At 32.5% G+C, this 11,462-nt stretch overlaps 2 protein-coding genes across 2 annotated transcripts in view; both read left to right on the top strand.

Annotated features, from left to right (window-relative positions):
• The first annotated feature begins 95 nt into the window (after positions 1–95).
• LOC117125217 (sodium/calcium exchanger 2-like) lies at positions 96–963 on the top strand. The gene has a single exon (XM_033271664.1). The coding sequence runs from the start codon at positions 259–261 to the stop codon at positions 961–963; it is 705 nt and encodes a 234-aa protein (XP_033127555.1). The 5' UTR covers positions 96–258.
• Positions 964–7,823: 6,860 nt separating this feature from the next.
• Positions 7,824–11,462, top strand: part of LOC117125209 (sodium/calcium exchanger 3-like) — a 31,099-nt gene continuing 27,460 nt past the window's right edge. Inside the window, exon 1 of the mRNA XM_033271655.1 lies at positions 7,824–7,903. Coding sequence (XP_033127546.1) covers positions 7,824–7,903 — 80 coding nt within the window. The remainder of the gene's footprint in view (positions 7,904–11,462) is intronic.

The raw sequence follows: 11,462 nt of genomic DNA on the forward strand, positions 1-11,462 counted from the left end.
ACAATAATCCAATGCTAATACTACAGAAAGATCATAACTTAAGTTCTACTCAGACTATACCATAACCAGTTGAGTTTACTTACTCTCTGTATTTCTTTTGCAGGTTGTCTACAGCCATCTTACCGGTTAACCAACAAACTGGCAGGCGTTTGGAAAAGTTTTTTTTTTTTTACATGTTTTGAATTGCTTCTTTAGTATATTCCCCAAATTTACATCTAAGCTCTAATAAAAGTGTGATTTTTTTGCAATTTTCTCAAAATGGAGAACGATACGTGTCCTAAGAGGAGCGAAAGCGGAGAACAATTGGCTTGCCCCGGTCTGATTCTGCCGCTATTTCCGGGCGAAGAAGATTGGAACCAGGGGTTTAGGGGGTTTTTGTATTTGGTGGCGCTGCTATGGAGTTTCATGGGAGTGGCTATCGTTGCTGATATTTTCATGGTTTCAATCGAAGTTATTACAAGCAAGACAAAGAAGATCAAACTAGCTAATCCTAGCGCGCCAGGTGGAATTGAAGTGGTGGAGATCCGAGTATGGAATGACACCGTGGCGAACCTTACTCTCATGGCATTAGGATCTAGTGCTCCTGAAATTCTTCTATCTATCATTGAGATTGTTGGGAATGAATTCTTCGCCGGAGAACTTGGACCAAGTACGATCGTAGGTTCTGCGGCTTTCAACCTGTTTGTCATAACAGCCGTTTGTATAGTTTCAATTCCAAAAGGAGAAACAAAACGGATTCGAACTATAAAAGTATTTATGGTGACTACATCCTTTTCAATCTTTGCATACATCTGGCTTTTCCTTGTCGTTTCTGTGATTTCTGAGGGTGTGGTACAACTATGGGAGGCCATTGTCACATTCATGTGTTTCCCGATACTCATTATTATTGCGTTTATCGCAGACAAGGATTATTGTGGCGAAAAGAAGGAGACTACAGAAATTGAGCTCGGAGTTGGTGAGTAAAAATTTATCAATTTAATTTATTTTCTTTTGATTTTTCTTTATAATGTTCTATTGAATTATAGCATGTATAATCTTAATATTTTTTCTGCATTTATTTTTCTAATTCACTGTATGTTTATTAAGTTCACTTTTTCTAGTATATATTAAATAATTTGATGTTCTTTTTGAGAAGAAAAGCGACATTTTCCATATAGTTTATAACCATTTTTCAGTGTTGAATTGCCCTTCAAATTTAAGTTGTAAATACAACCTGTAATTTTTAGCAAATGCTCTGTTAAGATGAGCTGTCTAACAAGCCTGGTGGTTAAAATGCTTGCAAGAGTCCGAGTCTTATGATTGGATTGGATTTATTTTGTGTGAACACCAAAGGATGAAGCTAAATATGTCACTGTTGTATGCCCATATATAGTCATGATGTACCTATATATGGTCATAATATGATATCATCATGACCATATGTAGGCATGTCACATTTTTTTGTCAAATAAAATTTGATAGTCTGGACTGGGCTTAACACACAAAAGACTTTCAGTTTTCGGTGGGGTCCTTCTGGTGGTGATTGAGCAGGCAATCTCCTATTCTTCTGATAAATGTTCTTTATTCTTTAGCATGCACATGGGCCTTATTATTGCACATGAGACAATTGCCAAGAGCCTAAACGAACGATGGTGCAATTTTTCTATACTTGCATTATAGCCGTCCAGCTGTAACTTAGTGTAACACAAGAAGAGCAGATGGAATTGAACCGGGGACCAAATGATCCCCATTAGTCACACAGAGACTACTACCAGTTTAGCCGACTTACTGTAGCTACTGTATGCTGTTCTCTGCATAAGATTTCCTGATAAATTGTAAATTTCCAAAGCCTCATGCAGTATGCAGATAGAATAGAACATTGTTCTATGCTTTATTTAGTGATTGTTTATTAAATATGAAGGAAACTATAAAAATATTCTAGACAATAATAACCTGTTTGCACGTTTTTGTGTGGGAGGTAACGCAAACTGTGTCAACAAGCGAAATATTAAACTTTTTTTTTTTTCGCTTGAGAGGTTTTCTATTACATTCCTACTCATTTGAATTACACTACAGCTAATACCATATTTGGTGTGGTATAGTAATTGTGGTTTGTTAATGCTTTGTACTAGAGTTTCAAGAATGATTTACCTTATATTTTGAATTTGTATGTGAAATAAAATTTTTAAAAAAATATTGGTACAATAATGAAATACAGTACAGAAGAATTCCCATTAAGCAGAAAATTTTGTGACGAAAAAATATGTTCACTGAATAGGAGTTGGCAGTTATTATATTATAAAATAAAATATTATAAAATTTTCTTCTTAATAGGATAGCCCCAAAATAGGAGATACTCCTAATGTATGGTCCAGTTTTGACAGGCTGTAGCCTACAGTTGGCCTACTGTACAACATCGCTATGGTAATGTTGAGGGTGGCATGATTAGAGTTATTGATAGTAGAATTATATCACATCATAAATCATTTGATTAACTGGTCAACAAGATCTGCAATGCAAAGAAACCAATCTGTTTGGTGTTGATATTTTCTAATTGTTTATGCCAGATTCAAAAAACCAGAAGTTCAGTTATACTGTAAAACCTTAAATGGCAGCCCTGGGCTTTTATTTAATAGGATCCTTGAATGGGATTCTTTTCGAGATGGGTCTTTTCAAGATTACTTTCACAAAATAAAAAGGGGCATTTTCCAAAATAAATGCTGCAAATTTTGGAATTGCTTAGTACTGTAATCTACAACATTTTTCAACTACTGTATGAAATTCAAAATTCTGTTTAATTATTCTTAAATTTTAACCATGCTACAGTAGTTTGATACTGACACGCTATGACAATTATCAAAGACAACGTCAGTCTGAATGCAAATACAGTACTATCTCGAAAGAACCCAATATTTCTTGGAAGATGGGTTTCTTTTTTAGATTACGTTTGCAAACAGAGAAGGGGGCTTCTTTTTGAGATGGGCTTCTCGAGATTAAGCCAATTGGGATTCTATTCAATGCTTTTCAGTACTGTAGTCCTTAAAAACTGATTCTCCATGGATGGTTTTTTTCAACAAACAAATTTGGCCAAACCACACTATATACAAGACAATAAAAAATATAAAAAGTATGCTGTAAGAATTGCAATTGGGAGCATTACGCTACAGGTACTGTGCTTGTCTAGAAACCATACGACCAAAAAGAAAGGATTTCCTTTCATTTAATATTAAGGCTTGATAAGAATCTATTTAAAAAAAAATTGGATTAAATTTAATACTAAGTGGGATTTAGCCAGCAGATGGCTCGGAGCTCCGATCACCTATGGTATTTTCTCCAAGAACGTACAACAGTATGCAACACAACCTTTTTTGTGTATTAAGTAATCTGCAGGTGATAGATTCAAGACTAGAACTTTGATAGTAAACTGTGGTGATCAATTATGAAGGGGAAGGGAAAGAGAAACCCTGCATGATAACATATGGTGGCCTTTTGACCCTTGTGATAGGATTTATTCATGTATATTCAACCAGGGGATGGTTATGACAGCTTAACTGATAAATGATACTAAAACAATGTTTTGCTTTACTTTGTATAAATGTAGAATACATATTACTTTCACTGAAAATTAAAATGCAAGAATATTTTATCTTTACTCTGCTCTTCAAAAGATATGTTCCAAATATAACTAATTTTCTATATTTTTCACATATATTTCTGGCAAAAAACTTAGGATTTGTGTAGTATTTGTCTGCAGTTATTGAAAACTTACTTTCTTGATTGCTACACCGTAGCAGAAATAATCGGTTTTGTTATTACTTATCTCATGAATATCAAGTAGTTTAAGCAATAGTTCAGTAGAGTACCAAGACATCTAACATTTTTTTTTCAAAATTCAGTAGTATACAATATACAGTAGCCTACAGTATTATTTATGGAGCTGGTGTATAGTAGTATCCATTGGAACAAATAACGTTCACAGGTTGGTAGGCAACAAAAAAAACTAAAGTGATCTGAACTGTGTAAATGATTGTTTATTTTATATATGAAATGAAGCTTAAAAACCAATTATATTATACTTAGAATTCCAATTATTAATAACATGGATGATTAATAACAACCATTATCATAAACCAGTGTTATTAATGGTCTCAAGACATGGCATTTTTTAATCAAAGGTGATACAAAGTTTAATATAAATTAATTAGTGACATAAAGGTATACTGTATAATCTTGCCTATAAGGCGATCCGCATATAAGACGATCCCCAAGTTTGATGATTTTTGTATGTCGGGTGTATAAGAACCCCATCCCCCACCCCCGCCCCCGCCCAATTTCACCGTCAGAATTCCTACTTTGCTGCTGTTGGTCGTCTTGATACTACATGTAGAGGCTCAAAATGGAGCGGAATGTAGCTAATCTTTCAAATAATACCATTTTATGGGCTTTAAATGTTCATGAAAATCTTATTTTCCTACATTTAAAATTGCGTTCATTCATACTAAAGTCGGGCACTCACTGCGTCGTACCACGGTCATACGACCGTCACATGATCAATCCAACTCCGCTACCTGTGAAAGGCAGTCTGAACGGATCGCCATTAAAAACGATCCGTTGCGCAAAAAGTTGTATGTGTTGTGCCTAAAAGAAGACTCCTCCCTGATTTTTGAAAACAATTTACTATTTTAAGCCTGGTCTTATACAGTATATAATATACGATACCACAATCACTCTAATATACAGTACTGTACCATAGTTCCGCTATAGAAAGAATGGTTTAATACCAGTGTATCTCTTACTAATAAAATCCTTTTAATATTTAAATGAATATAATCTTTTAAGAAAAATTTAAATTCATTGATTAAATTTAATGTTTGATTAAGTGTAAGATGAATTATTTCATTGATATAGGAAACAATATTCTTTAGAAGTTGAGCAAAGTGAACACAGTCTGATAATCATCTGACTGTTCATTCCTATACTTTCTTTTTGTTACAAAAATTCTTATCCAGTAGAAAAGAAAAATAGAATGTTATCAATGTGACAGCTTTAAGTAGGCTATCAACCCTGTTTCAGGAAGTATTTAGTTTTCAAGTACTATTATGGGTCGTTGGATGTGGTGGATAGAATATGACGGTTGCTGTTTTGTCTGTGTATGGTAGGCCATCATTTCCTAAGGATGCACGTCCTACAATTTTATCGACATCACCATATGAGGGTGTCTGTAAATAGCGAACTTTAGCTGTGACGTTCTTTGGAACTCTGACGTTTGTCCGTTTATGAATCATGTGTTAAGCCCTGTGACTCAACTGAATTTTTTGCTGTATATACTTTGACCTCATTTATTTGGTAATTAAAAATCAGTGCATTCTTGGGACCTACAAATTAATTGGTACATCTATTAATGATGCAGAAGTTCCTGTTTAATTAGCCTGATATTGTCAATCAGGCTATCTGGATATGACTTTTTGACCTCAAATTCTTTGTGACCTCCCAGGAATGGTTGGGTCACTTTCCAAAGAAATTTTAAGTTAAATATAAGACTTTTAATTATTTAATTCTGATTTGATTGTACAAGTCATATACAACAAGTATGCTATGGTCAAGACAATTACAGTATACAGGTTAATATAACTGTAGTGTAATTATTATTGGTATAGTGCATAATCTATTAGCACAGTATCTATAGGCCTATCCTTGATAGAAATTGATAAACAAATATGATCAGAAAAAAACAAACAATCTAAAAAAATTAATTTTACTTGTTAACTACTATAGCCACTATGAGCATATAAATTCAGAAGTGGGGAATTAAATGCAATCTATCCATGGAGGTATTATAATACACTATAATACCTCCATGATCTATCTTAAGTCTTTGATTAAATTTAAATAAAACTACTTAGGTTAAACAGGAAGGACATCGTAATCCAGGATCTTTAATCTCTGACCTGAAGTGACCGCTTATATTATAATAATGGAGAGTGGTATTCTTATACTGTAGTTTAAAAGCTTATATTGGAAGTGATCAGGTTTTTATATTTGACTATATTCTTTTGAAAATTTTTGAAACAATTCCATCCAGATCAAATACAGTAAAAAATATATAATACTTTGGGTAAACCTCATATCATGAAAATGAATAAAAATATAAAAATGTTGAAAATGACAAAATTGTAGTATATGATCTATTAAATAGTGTATTCAACAAAAGCTTAGCACCGCCCATTGTTGCTGACTTAGATAAATTTCACAATAAAAATCCATCGATGGTTATTGATTTTGTTATAATTTGTCTGCTAAACGAATATCAATTCAACGCTTGTTACATCAGTAAAATGTGTTTCACTTTAATGACCATACATTTTGTGTTAATTACTTTGTAGTTAATGTATGCAAAGAAGTTTGCATTTGCAAGACTATCATGGACTAGTAAATCCGTCCTAAAGCTTCCTTACTGTACAAATTAGGATTAATTGAGGCCCATTGGAAATACAGTCAATTACAAAATAAGCAATTACTTATGAGTAGGCCTATTATTGACAATCATTAATTTCTATTATTTTAGATTGAACATTCAATTTCGTATTCATTACTATACACAAGCATCTACTAATTAAAATATAATATTTACAGATAGAGATGGTTCCTTATCATGTTTCAGCTGCTTGCCTTTTCTCTTGAGTGGGCATACTCTAACAAGGTTATTGAATAGTAGAGTCCCTTGCAGTCCCATGGGACTGTATGAATTATGACATGGTGATGGGCTAGGCAAGCTGCCTTTGCTTTGAAATTGATGTAAATGCATGAATTTGCTTGCATGGTCTCCATGGTAATTAATTTTTAAAGTTGAAAGTACTATATTTGGAGATGTTGTTCTTAGCACTGGGCTTCAGATAACATACCTAAAGACTGGTAGCATGAATTACAGGTAGATCGGGCTTTATTTAGATTATCCTTTTCACATGAGCACATTGGTGTTCGAAGAAGTTGTATACTGTAGTACGCTTAGTAATCTTTGGCTGTGGTGCCAAACTCCACATTTTTAAATATTTTCAAGATGAGAAATTCTATTAAATACAGCATTGTGTACTGGTAGTGGAATATTTCTGGCCCCTGGATTTTTATATGTTTTTAAAAATTATATATTTTACATATTTGATCAATTGGATTTATTTTCCTATAATCATCTATTTTTCACTTTTGTTTTTAATTTACTTTATGATATATCATGTAACAAAATTAATTTCTTCATTAAAATAAAATACCTATTATTTTGTTTTTTGACACTGTCTCAATTTTCCAAATTTCAATTTTTTGTTGAATGATTTTTTTCTGTTTCTATTTTACTTAACAGGTGGAAAAAGTAAGTATAGTTGCTTAAGTTCTGTTGCTTGACCTTTGATTGGTGTTTGGTTTTTTGTGCATTTTTCTCATTGTTTTTTAGTATAATTTACATCTCCATCAAATATACAAGTTCATTGCATTGAGTGATAATCCAAATGAAGAATAAAACAATATGGTGCTGTGCCAGTGTTAGAGATTCTTTGGTGACAGAGTCTAAAATCTCTGACAGGGGTTCAAATTCACCTGGGCGGCACCATAATTGGTGCTGATGTGAGAAAATTTTAGGAATAGGCACGTAATGTAGATGCCCGGAAATGATACTCAGACTGTAAAAATGCTTTTTCAAAGCCGTGTTCCCCAACAAAATAATTAACTTCTTCTTCGACTGATAGTTAAATGATCGTCACAAAAAAATTGTGATTGTAATTATATAATAATTTTAATGTTAGTGGTGGTGATAATTGGTGATTGGTTATATTGATGATGGTGTTCATGTTGGCATGGATGATAGTGATCATAGTGGTTATAATGGTGGGGGTGGTGATGATGGTAATTCGATGGTAGGGGGTGTGCATCTACAGTATGTGCATTTTTGTTAACGATGGTATGGTACAGTAATACTAAAGTTTGATAGTTTGAGTGGTTTCAGAAAAAAATTATGTCACAATACTATTGAAAGAGTAAACAAATTTGTCTTTAAAAAAAGAAACATATAGTAACATTGTGGTTCACAATAGTGTGAGTACTAACAGTATGCTGTGTTGAAGCAAGGAATGCCAGCTATTCCGGGCCCCCTACTGTAAATTTTTCAAAATTTATTAAAAAACGGAGAAAGAAGAAACTTATATTCAAATTTAAGTCTGATTGTGCCATTTCCAGTCATCTATTGTAGAGGTGCCATTTAAGCATAAACCACGATGGGACTGAGGTGGTCTACTGTACACCCTCCACCTTTAAAAGTTTCTCCCAGGCCCCTCTATTTTTGGATTCCTGGATTCGCCACTGGGTAGTGTTTGCGGGCATGTCCAATCATTGTTTTTAATTTCACTGTTGTCTTGCCTGATTTAATAGATTTTAATTACACTCATATTGTGTATTTTTTAATAATTTGACAAATTTCTCTTTTACTCGGCTTTTGTGGGGATGTCCTACTGTAGTAATATAATTGCACTTCAGTTATAGTTTTCTTGCCTGATTTTTAATCAACATCATTTTTGACATGTCTTACTTGATCTAAATTCCAAGTTGTTCACCTGAATTTAATTTTACTAATGCACCTTCTAATAAAAATTTGTATTAGCTGTTGAGTCAGCTTTGCTGTACTGTACATTTATTAAAGATACAGTAAGCATTAATTTTGTTTTAGAAATTACCAGAAATTTTAGAGTATTCTCCTGAGTGTTATATGTGGTGTTAAAACACTATTATATAAAACTCAAACGTCTTCAACATCATGCTCGAGGACCAATGCTGGTCGTATCGCCACTAATAAAGGGCGCCCATACAGTACATTTAGCCTTACAACATCTATCCTTACAAAGAAATACATTCCATTTATACACTCTTGCTTTTTGTCTGATATCATGTTATATGTGGTACACTATAAAATTAAAAATACAGTGTATCCAATGATCTAACTTCAGTAGGGAGGCTTTATTCAACATCATGCTCCAGGACCAATACTGGTCGTCTCACCACTCACCTTGCATTTAGCCTTACAACACCAAGTAACTCAGACACCTTGTGTGATGCATTAGGGCAAATTAATTGCTAGTTTCACGTCGGGGATTTGAAATTTTTCGGTGAGGGTATTTACAATTTGCTTTTTACTTTATGTTATACTGTACTGGATACAGTACAATGGTAAACAGACTGGTAAATAGTAAAAATAATGTATTCCTGCCATTTATGTTCCCACCTTTGACATCATTCTTTCAGATAGTTTATTTTTATTGTCCATTGAAAATGAATGTTTTTTTGAAAAATAGCAAATAGTAAATTTTTTAATGAGGCACCAAAATTTGATGAGGGTAGGGACGTGAAACTAGTAATTAATATTATTTTGCCTTTCGATACCAAATCGTGAGCTTTTACTTTATCATTCCTTTTTTCATTCACTCATTCCTTTTTTTCATTCATTCATTCATTCAAACAACACATGATTTTTCTAATTTCACATTTCCTTTATCAACAAAAAGTCTGTTATGCCATATTTTAGACAATATTGTTGGGGAATTCTGGGTCTACTGTATACTGTATTTTAGTTTTTATAGTATTGACCGTGCATCTGGAATGAGATTCTTTAATACACGTGGTGTCACTTCTTCCTTGGCAGATTGCAGTTTTAGTTCTACCACATTTAGACAACCTTTTCATATCACTAGATCCTTTTTATATCAGTCACTTTATAGTACTGTAGTGCTGATAAGTCATTAATTTCTGGTGGAATTAGTATTAAAAGAAAATAGTGTTTTGATTGTAAGCCAGTGTTCATTGATATGCATTCTTACACATGTTCACATGAGCATCAAACTTTCTTCACTTTACTTGCTTTGTTTACATCAATTACCTGAAACATGTTCATTAATAGAGCCACATGTTCATCTGACTGTAGTCTCACATATAGAGGCCTATGGTCATTATAATTGTCCAACATATTTACATATTATGCCACAAATATGATTTTTCACAGATGTTCATATTATGAGAGTTATTTGTTCATACTGACTATATAGTCTCACATATACAGTATGGTCTATGGTCATATAATAGTCCCACATGTTCACATATAATTATTCAACATGATTTTTCATGTGTATATTCATATGAAGAGTTACACATGTTCGACTGTCGGTCTCACAGAGGCCTACTGTATGGTCACATTAATACTAATATATTCCCACATGTTCACTTAATTATTCCACATGATTTTTCATATGTTATGTTCATGTGATAGTTACACATGACACTGATTATCTCATGTATATTAACACTTCCCACACTATTACATATTTCCACATGGTATTTGCACACATCACACACAGTCATATATGACTTGCCCATATATGAACATGGTGATCTGTCATATATGGGCCAATCACTTTTAATAGAATGTAGCTACCAAAAATATGAAACACTTAATTATGTATTGCCACTTTAAATCAAAAATGGAAAATTTAAGAAATAGATATATAATAAATGGTAAATTAATAATAATAAAACTAATTTTTTATAAATATTTTCATTGAATTTTTTTTTTAATTGTTTTCATTAAAAAAATAATAATAAAAAATAACAATAAATAATTAAATTTTATATAATATTTGTTTTATACAGTAGCTGTGTGAGGTTTAGAATTTTTTCTATGTACTGTACATCCGATCTATCATTCATATATGTAATTCAGGATTAAATGCTTTGGGTACTAATTTGTGATACTTTCACATCTATTCATGATTAATAGCATATTTATCGAATGTATTACATTTCCATATTTTACTACATAGTGCTATAGTGTTGTTAGTAATGTATTTATGCGATATATTTGTAATCTGCTGATGTCGTATGTGCCTAAGTCTATCAAGTATTCAACATGGTACAGTGATTAGCATTTACAGTGCTTCTGTAATTTATAAAACGAATTTTTATTCTTTTTATGATATTGATTAGTAGTACTAAATGTCAAATGAATAGTGAACTAGTCACATTCCCGATTTGATTTAGCTTGCATGTACCTGTAAGATCCGTCTACAATTTATCTGAGCGTACGATCAAATATTGCTTTTTCTGTTCTCCCTCAATGTACGTTTTTTTTCAGTCTTGCATAATATTGAGCTAATCTATGTGAATACAGTCCATTTTACCCAGTATTAAATTTACCAAGGAATTTGGTTTATGTTTACTACAGTGTAATATGTATAGAGAGCAAAATGAATCAAATTGTAGATATTTACGTACTCATTGGTATTAGAGAGCCACTAGACAGTGATTTAGTTCAGTTTTTGGTAATCCTATCGGGCCAATTGAGTGCTTTTTTCCTCTCTCTGTTATTTTGTATTTGTCAGTTTTATTGTTCTTCGGACCAAATAAATGAAATGAATATAATAGGTACATTAATGCAAAGAGTGAATGTACAGTAC

Source organism: Anneissia japonica, unplaced genomic scaffold, assembly GCF_011630105.1.
Source record: "Anneissia japonica isolate Jap-2015-1 unplaced genomic scaffold, ASM1163010v1 scaffold212_len457575_cov179, whole genome shotgun sequence".
Taxonomy (NCBI): Eukaryota; Metazoa; Echinodermata; class Crinoidea; order Comatulida; family Comatulidae; genus Anneissia; species Anneissia japonica.